Consider the following 14395-nt stretch of genomic DNA (forward strand, 5'->3'; position numbering starts at 1 on the left):
TGTAGAAGAATGCCGATTGGGCAAGAAAGGAATGGTCCCCACTCCATGCACGAGGATTGAAGAATTGTCACCAATGGTGATGAAGCCTCCTTTGGATCGCATATCCTAAAGGCAATCTTGTCGATAAGTCATGTGGAAAGAGGCCCCACTATTTAGGAGCCAAGGCTTTTCCTCAGAAGAAGAAGCAAGAGCCATATCCTCCACCTGAAATAAGCGTACGAAGACAAACTTTGTTGTAGCAAGTGTGGCTTTTGAAACCTTGGACCCCTCCTTTGGTCTCAAATGGGGTTACTTTTGCCAACACTTCTCGTGAGGATGAGTGCCCTTCCCACAGTGTGGACACTTGGGCTTCTTCTTCTTCTCATCCTTGGAATCATCCTTCTTGTCCTCCTATTTCTTAGCATGTGGCTTTTGCTTCTTCTTGTCCCCAGTATTTGTAGTAAAAGCCTTCGTGGGGCTGGATCCACTAGTCTCCACCTCTTTGAGATGCTCATCATGCTCCAAGACAAGTCATGAAGCTCCTTCCAAAGAAGAGTATCTCGGGTCCGCAAAGTGAAAAGGCTGGTATAGAAGACATCATACTTAGTAGCTTAGGTGATAGAATCATAGTCATATCCTTATCATCCTTTGAAGGGACGCAAGCTCATCGCGCATATCCTTGAGTTTGTTTAGGTGATTCTTCATGGAAGGAGAGTCATCAACATCGAGCATTTGGTGCTTTTTGTCTTAGGAGATCTTGTGGGCAAATGTTTTGATGGTAAAGAGACACAAGCTTTTTCCACACCTTTGTAGCAGTCTTCAATTTGCGAACATGAACCAAGACATAATCGTGTAAACTTATAAAGAGGAAGGATCGTGCTCGAGAGTTGAGCTGATCCCAAATGGCTGTAGTTCCATCAATGACCCATGTGGGGGTCTTCCATGGGTATGCTCCACCTTATGTGACCATAGAGAATAGTTAGAACCATCCAACTTGTCTTCTTTGGGCACAGAAGGAAGCATGGACATCTGTACAACAGGTGCCATGTAAGGCATCTTCAAGTTGGTAGACCGTGACTTATGAGAAACATGAAGGGAGGGAGGAGAGGGGTGCTCCAAATCGGGAATTTGCATAGGGGACTTGGAGATTTGATAATCTCATCATTGCTTAGAAGAATGATGAGAAACCTTATCCTTTGAGTTAGTAAAGCCGAAAAATTGGTATTGAGACATCTTCTAGAACTTGCAATCACCCAAAAAGGTGTGTTTGACAATCAAACATCATGAAAATAGAAGGAATCAGTTGTCATTTACACCCAAATGTTGTCACTTGGACCTAGAAGCTATCGCCTGCATCCAAAAAGCTGTTGCCTACAATAAAAGACTGTCGCTAGGGGCAAAAATGTTAGAAAAGCAATCAAAATCTGCATTTAGTAGCTAGATGCAGTTGCTTGGCTAGAAGGGATGTTGCTTGGGCAGCAAAGGATGCTCGAAGCAGTGGAGTGCAATCGTTTAGTGCCAAGAAAGTTTGGAGAAGGTCCCCTGACAATTCGGGGTGGTATTCATGATGAAAAGCTTTTCTGTGATCTCTCATTAGGCAATGATACCATGTGAGAGTGTGCAATGGAGGAAGGAACTCCAACATAGAGAAAGAAGATAACATGAAGATAAAGGAAAAAAGAAATTTGCACTAATTGAAATAAGTGTTGTATACAATCATGCAGCCCGAGGTGTCAGTGAGGAGGGCACTAGATTTGGCTTGAAATGATGATGGCAGCAATAGCATTGGAGACGGAGGAGCATGCGCGCAGTTGGTGGAGCAGCTTGTAAAAGATGATGACCGAAGTGTAGGAGGGGGCAGCTATAAATAGCCGAAAATGCTTTAATCTGGTTAACCTGAAAATAGGGGCCAAAATATGGTAGACCAGCTGGTAATAATGATAGGACTGCAATAAATGAAGTCTGTGTTGTGAGGACATGTATTTTTGAAACCTCACTTAACATGTGGATTAATTTTTGATCACATGGTTAAGTAAATGTTGCATATGTGAGGTGTAACTAGGATTAGAGTAAATTTACGAGCCGGAGATCTGAGGAAATTATGGGATGTCAAAGGCAAAAGTTGCCATAAGTTATGCCGCATAGGTACTTGGTGATATCTGGTGTCAGTTGTTGGCCTAGGTCATTCATTTGGCCATAAGTGTCAATTGGTTACACTAGAGAAGTTGCGTTTAAAGGTACTTAACACCAATTTGATGGTCAAAGATGGTGTAGAGACATTTGGGAATGGAAGTTGCCTAGCCAATGTAATTATTAGTCAGTTGGATTATTCTTTTGGGCACCAAAATAATTAATAGATTAATTTGCAGTATTTAAAGACTGAAAATTAATATTTAATTATGGATAATGCTGGAAAAACTATTTGGGAAGGTTGTCACTTGTCAAAAATGCCCATACAAGATTGAAAAACACCTTAGAGGCTGGAGAGAGGCATTTTTAGTGCATTCAGCTTGGAAGAGAGAGAGGAGATGTACTGGTTTGATCAGCAGCCATTGGAGGACCTTTGAGGTAGCCAGGGGTAGGAGAATACCAATTAACAGCAGGTGGCAGTATCTATAGGTTGTTGAGGCAAGAAAGCAATAGTAAATGATTGATTTTCTTTAGTTCTTCGCAAAGAAAGTCTGAATTTTCTCTCTCCTCAGCATTCTCCCTCATCTCCCAGCCTTTCTATAGCCTTGCTCCAAAGATTACAGTATTGAGATCACTAGAGGTTGAGAAATTTCAGATTTCTCTGTTGTAAACCCTAATCTGTAGAGAAATTATGGTTTAGTAGCAGCTTCGGGAAGTGTATTGGAAATTGGAAACTCCAAGACATGGATTCAATAGGGCTGAAGTTGTTTTTAGTCAAATTCAAGTGGAGGGACTAGCAAATCAATGAATTTGGGGCATTTTTCATCTCCATCAAAGCGGGTAAAGGCCAATTGATTGCCCGAGTCAAGGGGCAAATCAGGTTGGAAGACTTGTTGGTCATTTTAGAGATCAAGGGGAGTTGGAATACCAAAAGGAATTGGTAAAATCCCATTGTACATTAACTTCTTCTTGAATTAAGTTAAAGAAATACTAAAAGGGGCGTCAGTATTGGGGTCAATAAGGTGTCCATTGTCCAAGATTGTAAGTTAATTTACATTTCTCAATTTTGTAATAAATGTTGTTACAGTAACTTGGTTGTAATCAGGGAATTACCACCTATCCAAGGAAGGAAGGTTGGTTTTAGTTTGACTGCTTAAAAAAATGCTATAAATAATGTAATGGCAATTTGGACAGCGTGTGACTAACCGGAGAGAAAATTTGACCGATAGGCATAAGAATTGAGCCTAAAATGAGAGAAATGCATGCTAAAATGCCAAAGGTCCCTTGCCTTCGTCAAACTATGATAGGAGCTTACAATCAGGAGATGACAGACTTACATCACTAAAAGTAATATGCTAATAGGTGGATTTGAATTGGAGTTTGAGGGAGAGGATGACTCGGCAGAAGAGTTCGGATCCTACTTCTTTTGCTTTTCCTTCTTCTCCTTTTTCTTCCTTGAGGCCACTAACTCTTTACAATCCTTTCACAAATATCCCTTCATAGTGCAATGATAACACTAGACCTTAGACTTTTTCTTCTTGTCATCCCTCTCAAAAGCTACAAAAGTCTCACTAGAACTTGCATAATGAGACGGAAGCTAGCCTTGGAGACACAAAAATGTCTCATGCTCAAGCAGCATGGAGGACATATGGGTAAAGCTCATAGGTGTCGAGGATGTCTAGGCCCTCAAAGCATTGGCCACTCCATCAAAGTTTGGGGGGAGCTTGTAGAGTACAGTCAAGGAGTGCCTCTGGAAGAGTAAACTGCATGTGTCAAAGCTGGTCCTGCACCTGTGTAACACCTAGCAAAACTAATTGAATAGTGTCCTTAGGCTCGAACTTCATGTGTTGTAGTGTCCATAAAGTGTTACTGTATACATGGTGGAAGGTGCCTCATACAACATTTGAAGCTGACCCTACTTGTGTAGATGTCTTGCGAAAGGTCATATCCGGTAGAACTTTTTTAGAAGAATATCGAAGAAGAGTAGAATAGGCACGTGCATCATCCGTATCCCATGTAAACATAGCTTTCTCATGATTATCCTTATCAAAATCTTTTGGAATTGGAAAAGGATGCTGAGAACGTGGGGCAGCTCCATAAACAATGCACCATAATTGCTTTTGTATGAACTGGGCTTTCATAATAGCACTCTAAGCTAGATTGTGCTCCCAAATGAAAGCTCTTGTGATGGTAAGACCTGAGGTGGAGAGGCATCGATGGCCTTAATGAACATGGTGCCTTTACATGAAGACACCAAAACATTGTAAACATTCATTCGGCGCATATCTGGCCATCCATCGCATAATATCGTGCATCCATATTTCACCTATGTCTCCTTCAAGGGCTCCAATTGAGCCTCTATGGATGCTTTCTCCTTTTGAAGCTCCTGTCTGCGTAATGTATCTGCGGATGGACCTTCCCACTCACACCCTATGCGGCTTACTGCCCTGATTGTCTTCTTCCATTGATGTGTAGTGGCCACATTGAAAGTGATAGCACACCGAATAAATAAGCGTGTGAGTTTCCTAGTTGCCTCTACAATTGCCTGCCTTTGAAGTCCTGCATGGACACTTGCACCATGCAAGGAGCCCTTTTGCCCACCACCACTAGAAGATGGCAACGGGGTCCTTTTTGCACGATCCGATACAGATATGGATGCACTTCTTTTTGATGGGCCACTGGCACCTCCAATTTGGCTAGCGCCACTAGGCCCACTAGCCTCTCTTTGCCCCACTTGTGCTTCATTAGCCCCATGTGGCGTTGATTCATCCTCTTCTAGCTCAATACCCATACGCTTTCGGCGCTAAAGATGGAGACTTACTATTACTTCTGCCGGCACATTTGCGCAAGGCCCGATGTCTTTGTTGGGAACGCAAGCCAACTGGTCTTTTACGCGCGCTACACTCCTCAAATTCTCCAATCCACAATAGTTGCACTGCTACTTCTTTGATCTGTCGGAGCTCTCATATCCCTTGATTGGAGTGACGTGCCTCCAATATGGGTCTGGCGCCATGATATGATTAGCCTTCAGGAGTTAGGACCTAGGTAATGGATTAAAGGAGGAGGAGGAGTCATCTGAAGGAGAAGGAGAAGAAGAAGAGCTTAGAGGAAGAGGAAGAAGAAGGAGAAGAGGAAGAGGAGGCGGGAGGTGGCTGCTGCAGGTCCGAGGTGGAGGAGGGCCGAGACGAGACTCGAGAGCTGCGCAAGCGAGACGAAGTGGGGATTCTCCCGAGCGAGACGAAGTGGGGAAGGAGAATCACGGCATTGGATAACCACGCAAAACGGGGTTGGGCCGCAGGATCCCGAAACGGCATGCTCCCGTTTCCATCTTGGTCTGAAATGGCCGGTCCGTTTTGGACTTGCTGAAATGCCGTTTCGAGGTACATAGATGTACACACCTTACATTGACACTTTAATAAGTGTCCACACCACACAAATTACATTGGGTGCTGCCCATAGAATCGCCAAATTCTAACACCCCCTTGCAATGCCAATGTGATGAAGTACAAGGATGATAAATCACCAAATGGTAACAAGTTTAAGGACTTTCAAAAAGCCTCAAACTTCTCGCGTGGTATTGCCTTGGTGAAAATGTCTCCAACATTTTTCTGTGTGGGTACATAAATCAAGCTGATCTCTCCTGCATAGCATCTCTCTCTGACATAATGGTAATGCACATCTATGTGTTTCATGCGAGTATGAAACATAGGATTTCGTGCTACTGCAATAGCACTTTGATTATTATAAAGAATGCGTGTAGGACCCTTCAATGGGGTGAAGCAGCCGTTTGAGAGGGAAAGATTGAAAGATACACTTGCACCATAGTGGAGAACTTGAAGAAGGATGGTAGACAAGGTGAAAGCTGAGGGTGCCCAAAGTTTGACCTCAAGAGAAATTTGAGAAGCCACTAGCTCCATCTCCATGTCGGTAAGAAAGATATGCTTGATCTTGAACCTCATCAGAGAGAACATGAACCTAGAGAGAGAAGGGAAGAGACAGACTAAAGAGAAATCAGTGAATGGATGAACAAATCTGCACTATCCTCCACATTTCTGGTTGCTCAACCTTAGCAGCCATGAAATTTTGATAGCCACTCTCTTGTGCACCTAGGTCCTAGGCACATACTTGAGGTTGACATTGGATAGTCCCAATCACTTGGCAAGCCGTTGTTACCAAGATGTGGTTTTCGAAAGATGCATCAATTGTATAAGAGCTGAAATTACACGTGTGCACGTGTGTACCCGCATGCACATTCTCTCTCTCTCTCACTCCCACTCCACACCCACATTCACACTTGTGCACACACACATACTCACACTCACACTCACACCCATGTATGTGTGCCCACATGTGCATACTGTTGAGCAGCTAAAGTCATTAACTGCATTTGTATTCCATAAATTCCTATGTTGGTTTTCATTTACAGCCCTAAAAAGGCTTTGTTTTTACTATTTACTCGAGATAGCCAGGGTACCATGCTAAACAGTTCAGTGACTTATGTGTCTATAAATAGGGCATGGGCATTTCTCTCTTCACCCCCAACACTCTCCCCTCATTCTTCATCATTCCCCCCCATCATTTATTGATTAAGGTATTAATCAAATGTGCAAGGTGTTAGCACATGTGATGCACATGGCAGTTATTTTATGGTAATAGACCAAGGATCTCGAGGATGCAGTAAGGCAAAAGTTGTAACAAGTTATGCATGATAGGTACTAGGTGGTACCCGGTGTTAGATTTGGGCCTAGATCAATTTATTAGCCATAATGTCATTGGTGACATTAGGGACTAAGCAATAATTTTTTAATCTTGGAAGACAAATTGATATGGCCAATTTAATTATTGGCTAGTGAAATTAAATTTTTGAGTACTAGAATAATTATTAAATCGAATTTCAAAAATAATATTTTAAAAATTAATTTAATAAGCTAGATAATGCTGAAAAATGGGATTAGAAATTACCCATGTAAGTGGAAAAAACGTTTTTAGGGACTGGTGGAGTTTATTCCAGCCATCGTGGGAGAGAAGAAGGTTGTTAGAGGGCAAGGAGAGGCTGTTGATGTGATTTGCAGCCACTAGGGATCAGGTCCTACATCAAGTGAGCAATTTGGAGCCCTCCAAGAGTAGATGACAGCAGCCCAAGGTCCTTCTGGTGCAGGTGACAACATACGGGAGGGGGCAACAATCTTTTTAGTGGTCCTAAGCTTTAGGTGACAACTTCCATGGCTGTTTGAGCAGAGCAATAATAGCTTTTCAACGTTTCTTGCGATGAAACCCTAAAATTTCTCTCTATAGTGTTCACTCTTATCCCCTAGTCATTTCTCAAGTTATCTTAACATTTTCTAGTAGTTTGGGCCATCAAAGGAAGAGATTTCAGTCAATCTTTGTTGTAAACCCTAATTTATAGCAGAAAATATGGTTTGACAACCACCTCGAAATGCGTGCTCAAAATTGAGGGCCTAGGGCTTGAATACTAGCAGTTGAAATTTTAGGAATCTAAGGGAGACTCTATTTGCGTTCTCTCTTTGTCTCCTCTCTATGTTCACTTTTCTCTTTCCATTGTATAATCTCACATGGTATCAAAGCCATGTGTGGGAGCCGGAGTTTTGGAAGAGCATGTTGTTCGTGACGAAACTTGTTGGGTGCCTTCTACATGTGTTGCAGACCTTGCATTCGGAGTCAAGTAGCGCAAGGTGGCATGTTTCCAGCCCTCAAGCGTTGCATTTAGTAGGGTAAATCTTCGTTTTTGGCCTTGGGTAGTTTCTCAAGCTAGGCAAGCTTCAATCTACATTTGGGTAGCTTCTACTAGGCTAGGGGATCTGTTTTCTGCCAATTCAGGCCTGCGTCTCTAAAGGCAAATCCCTTATATTCTGCGTTTTTGGGTATGCTGGAATGGGCCTCTATATCATTGGCGTTTTTATCTACGTAGCCCTTGGTACACTTGTTGTAAGAACATGCCCTACATTGGTTGGGTTTTCTGCCGCATTGTCGGGCATGTTGAAATAGGCCCCTATATCACGGGTGGTTTTATATCGGCTTGGTACACTTGCTGCAAGAACATGCCTTGCAATGGTTAGGCTTTTTGCAGGTAGCCCCCCCCTAAATCTACGTTTTGCTGCTGAGAATCATCGTTTGTGTTGGGCAGCAGCTCTTCTATGCTGTGTGTCATTGCTCTTTGTTGGGCGGCTTGTTTATAGGTGGACAAAATGGTTACCTTGCTATGTTGCATATTGGCTGGTCATTTTTGACCAAGGCAACTTCTTTTCAGTGCTAGATGGCCTCTTTTTCAGGCCAGCATCAATGCAGATTTGCATTTATTGCAGATACACCATTTCCAAGATCCCCTAGTACATTATTAGCCCTTGGATTGGCTGTGATTATAGGCAGAAGACTTGTTTTATTCTACATTTACTATTTCCTCTTTCTGCCTGGTATTGTGTGTTTCCTTTGGCATCGGATACTCCTCATCTACCTTGCCTTAGTTAGTCTTCTTCTGTGGCCTAACAAACCTCGATTATTTGGAGGACCCCTATTATTGGTCACTTTCATTCCAGTGGCAACATCTTCTTTGTTTTCTTGTAGGAACTTTATTGAAGGACATCTATGGCCAACGTGTATGTTCGTCCATGTTCAATGTATCCGTATCGTCGCTGAGGTTTGGAGGATATTGGCAACTCTCTTCTGGATCCAAACATTTGGGCATCCATTATCTCGAGTTGAAGCTATGACAACTTTCTATCGCAGATTTCCCTATGATGAGGGATCATATCCATAGGGCAAAGGAGATTAGAGATGAGCTTCCATTCCTTGGTATGGACATTTCTTTGAAGGACCTAGTTGTGACACTTCTCTCACATCTTTTGTCATTGACATATGATGTGTTATGTACGAGTCTTCACACTTCTTGAAGTGAGGAGACTCTCACTTGGGAGGAGCTAGTCCCATTGGTGCTTGAGCAAGATGCGCATCATAGTGTGCCAGATTCTTGCGGAGCCTATGCATATGGTTGTGTTGATATGGCTTTATCTTTAGGTAAAAGACCAACCAAGTAGAAGAAAGGGAAGAGGAAGAAGTTGGAATCATCTTCCGACTCTGATATGGATTTTGTGGAGAAGCATCAAGGATATCCCATGTGTGGGAAGACCTTGCACCTCGAGGAGAAGTGTTGGAGGACATACCCTTACCTTTATCCATGAGCGAAGGGTGGATCTACATTGGAGCCTTCGTCTACCTCTCCTTTGTCACCCGCTATTATCATCGAGTCCGTGTTTCTACACATTTATTAGGCGATGGAGCCTTCTTCGACTATCTTGTCTTTTGAGCAGCCTTGGCTCATTGCTAGTGGTGTATTGAGTCATACGACTCCCCAAGGTGGTTTGTTATACAATCTCCATCCATTAGATGGATATCGTCACTACTAGTGACACTTCTTCGGTGCTTGTTAGTGGTGTTGGCACCTTGCTTCTATTGTCTAATCGTCCCTTAGGCTCCGTTTTTTAGGTCTCACATGTTTCAAACTTGGGCTTCCCTCTTCTCTTTTTTAATAGCCTTCCTAGCCTTGCGACTTATGTTGTCTTCACTGAGCAGGCCATTTTTGTTGAGGATTCTTCTACAAGAGCCACTTTTATGACAGGTTGGCAAGAGAGGAGGATATCTGTGCTCCATACCCCTTTCTTTGCGTAGGGTCCTTTGAGGTAGCCTTCTATTGCCGCACCTATTCCCGCTTGTACACCATTTATCCCACAGGCTCCATCCCATCCCCCACTATCTCTGTTGGTGGTTTCCTCATACCTCCCTTCCCTTTCAAAGGGGGACGATAGTGGTGATGCGGTTGTGGATTTCCTAGCCCTTTGTGTTTCAAAGGGGGCTTCCCAAGATCGTGAAGAGTTTCTTTAGAGTTTCCAATCTACTTTGGGCCATTACTTTTTGCGGCAACCTCTTTTCTTTGTCATTGAGCTGCCATCCCTTGTTACTCGGCCCTTGGTCCCTGTTGTTTCTATGCAACTTATGGTGCCTTTGATAGTTCCTTGCTATCCTCTCATAGTTGGGTTAGAGACTTGGCTCACCTATCCTCGATTGGAGTTTTATGGAGTGATTTGTTCGAGGCCTCTCCGTTTTCTTTGCCCTTTAGTGGCCTTTCACTTGATTGGATTTTTATCTGGAGGGATTCTTGCTCCTTGGTTGGCTTTCTTCATTGACAGACTTCATCAGCATTGGCACTCTTCTTGCCACCCTCGGATTCACATCTCCTTTGCTCTTTTGCCACCTCTAGGATCTAAGAGGGTGTGTTAGCAGTCATATGTGTCTTGTGTGGTCATCTCTTGCCTATGAGCTTGAGTCTGAGTCAAATAAGGACATTTGGAGCTTTGACATTGTATTTGCCTGTCATTTTATGTGTTTTAAAGACTTTAGATGGAGGGCATATAAGTGCATTTCTTTTTGTACACTTTTGGCTTTTTTTAGGGGTTTGATCATATTTAGGGTTTTGCTACTTTTTGCCTATATATAGGTGGCATGCCTTCCCACTCTCATCATCCATTGTCCAGCATTGATCCTTCGTGATCAGCCAACCCTCCCCATTCTCTCATCCCCTTGCTACTGTCTAGCACCCACATTGATGCTTCAACATGCTTACTGTTGCAACCTTGTACCTTCAACCATTGTAGTCACATTGTTCCTTCTCTCTCCTGTGTTCTCTCTTTGTGTTCACTTTCCTCTTTCTGTTGCGCACTCTCACACTCTTTTTGTTGTCATCAACAGCTTTGCGGATGCCCAATCCTTAATGGCCAAATTTGAAACCATGAATTTGTACCATTCAGCATTTTTGGAGCAAGAGGGAAAGTGCACAGAGAATGCCTCCAAAGAGAACCAAGTAAAAAAGGGTTGAATTTGAGAAAGATTGTGCCTTTGAAAGGTTTTGCAGTGGAGCTTTTAAAGCCCTTCCCATTTGAGCTTTGGTCCTGCTTACCAGCCGGCCAGCAGGTCTGCTGGACAGCCACTCTGCTGCACTTCTGCCATGCCTTCTATTGCACACGTGTGCCACACCACCACCAGGCCTGTGCGTGTGCCTGGATGTGACTTGGGCAGCGCTTGGTTTTGAGAATTATAACAACTCAAGTAGGGCATTGATAAAGGAGAAGAGTATCATTATCCAGCAATAGTTGATAAGAGAAAAAGGCAGAAGTGTCCTTGCTCTACCAGGGTAGATCAGAGATATGTTATGTGCAAGCAGCTCCCAGTCATGCCTGCAATGCTGCATGCTCACACTGAGTGAATTCTCAGTTTTGTCCGACTAAATACAGTTTCTAGTACTGTTGATCTTGTTAGTGCTGGCATGTGTCTTCTAGACTTGGAATCTTGTCATGGCTTTACATGACTTCTACTTTTATTGTTAAGTCTTTTGAAATGTTTGGTTGTCCTTTTGCATTTCTATGTTCACTTGCTCTTCTCCAAAAAGGAGCATTTGAGATTCAAGTGTAATGTTAAATATACTTTGAATAACTAATCTTCTTACTAGTTCTTCAAGATGACATAATCAAGTAGTTCAGCTGTATGTTTTTGCTATTTGGCTTAAGGTTCTTGCTTTTGTTTATAATCAGCTTCATTGAGAATCTTGAAGTTAATTCAATGACTAGATTCAGTGATGAGCTACAGTGACTTTTGTTTGGTGTTCACTCTTGACTTCTCTCAGAAAAGGAAGAAACATAAACACACAGCACAGAGATGAGGAAAATGCAGTGGACTGCTTGGTGCAGTTCGAATTCTTGTTTTCTGAAGTTTCCCTCCCTGCCTTCTTTCCCTCTTTTTGTTTCCTTTTTCTCCTCCAGAATATATAATACTGCCCTTTTATAGATATCATATTTTCTGCAGAAATGGGCTCTCATACTACATTTTTCCTGGTTATTCCAGTGGTCTTTCCGATATTTCTCTCCTTTTGTTCCAACATTTGCAATCTTCTTTCATGAAGATTGAATATTTCCCTGTTACAGGCTTGTTCTCTCATGCTAGGTGGTTTTTGATTTGCAGGTGGTTGAACTGGATGGAGGGAATACGGTAGTACTACTTCAGCGGGCTCTTTTGTATGAAAGCACTGAGAAGTATAAGCTAGGTGTTGCAGATTTAAGGGAGGTTTTAAGAAGAGAGCCTCAGAATAGAGTGGCCAGTAACACGCTTTCACGACTTGTAAAGATGGCAGAGTGAGTCAAATCGGCACAGGCACTTGCTAGAGCTTTCTGTGACAACTAGAAGCAGCTGTATCTAGGATTTGAGGGCATAAGTTGATTTGCACTTGAGCCTTAAGTAAGTGTGTGTTCTTGGGGAGCAGAAGACCCACTGAGGGGTAATTTGGCTGTTTATCTCCGTTTGTTTGGTTGTTTTATCATCTTGTCCTCGACTTGACAGATAGTTGATGCAAGCACACAGTCTTTCGGCACAGCTAAACAGTAAGCCAAAGGATTGCCTCTAGTACAGTAGCCCAAGTGTCTATGTGATCTTTAGGTCATTCATTGTGCTGAAATTCAACACTATAAGTTGTATGAGGTCATAGCAATACAAATGTCTTCTGGGCATCAATGTAACATCAATGAATATCTGTTTACTTTGTTATTTTCAGTAGCCTTTCCTTGGGCAGAGTTCAATAGCACTTAAAGACCAGATCAGGAATTTGAATGCATCCTTATTTTCTAAGTTTTGTGAAGTAACATACAAGAATGCTTCGTTTCAGCAAAGATTTGCATTAAGAAGCCATAAAACAAGGTTAGAAATCTGGATGCATCATTAGTCTGCTGGCAACAAGGAAACTTAGGTAATGCATTGTTTGTCTATAGGCAGTGTTTCAAGCTGATGAACAAACTTGTTTTCAAGATGTTTTATAAATTTTTATTAGTCCTCTTCGTTCCTGCATATTTTTGCTACATGTTACTTTTTCTGGAAATTGATGAGTTGGTGTCTCCAAGAGCTAATCAGATTACATTGGATGAGATGGCATCTCTAAACTAAGTCACATTAAATTGAGTCGATGTTCTAGAAGTAAGATTAGAACGGAAACATTGTAGAACTGAAGATGAGAACATGGAAGAAAGACACAAGAATAGGATCATGGATCGTTTTAATAACACATGGAAGAAACAAGGATAGGATAGAGGTGATAGGATCATGGACATTTAGATCCTATATAATGGTTACATTTGCTCTATTTTATAATGATTTTGAAAGCTTTCAAAACAAGAAAACTTAAGGCATTTAGCATATAGCATGTCAGCCTTCTATCTTTTGCTCTTCTTGCTATTCCTTGAACTTTCAGGAGTATTTGAGATAGATAATTGTTGAAAGGAATGTGTTATTGCTTCAAAGTTGCCTCCGTGTTGAGTCTTTAAACAATTCCCATTGTAGTATACTTCGCCACCTTCCACATGCTGAGCCCTCTTGATTGGTCCTCTCAAAGACTCCTTACCATAAGTAGGTTATATTCTTTTTAGTCCTTATCAAAAAAAGATAAACTTACTTGTCTTCCCATGCTCTTATTTGACTATTTTTTATCTCCATTTCTAGTGCCACATCCTTGTAGCTCAACAACTATATATTTCCAACACTAAATGTCATTCTTGAAATATTTGTATATTTTCTATATTCTAATGCCTAAGAGACTTGCAAATTTTCATGCTAAATCCCTTGATGTTTATTATATATAATACTTGGTACTTCCATCCTTTCTCATTTTCCTTGTCATATGTAATGCTTGAATTAAATAAGAACATGAAATGTAATGTTAAGGTCTTGGGATTGTTATGTTTGAAGTTCCTTTAAAAAGATGTCATTAACATTTTGACTCAATGATAATTTTTGTAAAAATAATTTCAAAGAATAGTTTATATTTATATATGAAAGGCCTTAGAAAGATGAGTCAAGGAGATGGTTCATCTAACCCACAAAAGAACTTACTAAGATACTAAAGAAGTAGCAAATTTGTCTAGTTGCCTCTCTAACATATCTATAACCTCCCTCTCCAATATATAATTAAAAAGATATTTGCTTGAAGAGTGGTTGGGAAAACAATGGGAATGATGACAGTTATAGGATCTTTCAAAGCCCATAAAGGGTATTAAGTGCATTTGATATCACATTTGGGGGAGCTTGCCACATGGCAACTCCTTTATACACAAGGTCCTATCAATTGCAAATGGGATTTAGAGGATGACACCTTTGCAGAGCAACAATAGAAGTTAGGAAAGAATGGTGAATCCATGGACCTCGACTATGTAGTGGTGAAGAGTGATGGGGTTTACAT

The 14395-nt window shown here is 41.7% G+C and overlaps 1 protein-coding gene across 1 annotated transcript in view; it reads left to right on the forward strand.

Annotated features, from left to right (window-relative positions):
- The window catches only part of LOC148027734 (Tetratricopeptide repeat (TPR)-like superfamily protein), a 29155-nt gene extending 16370 nt beyond the window's left edge, over positions 1-12785 (forward strand). The window contains exon 2 of the mRNA XM_087689430.1: positions 12136-12785. Coding sequence (XP_087545556.1) covers positions 12136-12309 — 174 coding nt within the window. The 3' untranslated portion in view covers positions 12310-12785. The remainder of the gene's footprint in view (positions 1-12135) is intronic.
- The last annotated feature ends 1610 nt before the right edge of the window (positions 12786-14395 follow it).

This window comes from Lygodium microphyllum, chromosome 12 (assembly GCF_053477565.2).
Source record: "Lygodium microphyllum isolate KBCC chromosome 12, Lygodium_microphyllum_v1.1.10, whole genome shotgun sequence".
Lineage (NCBI taxonomy): Eukaryota > Viridiplantae > Streptophyta > Polypodiopsida > Schizaeales > Lygodiaceae > Lygodium > Lygodium microphyllum.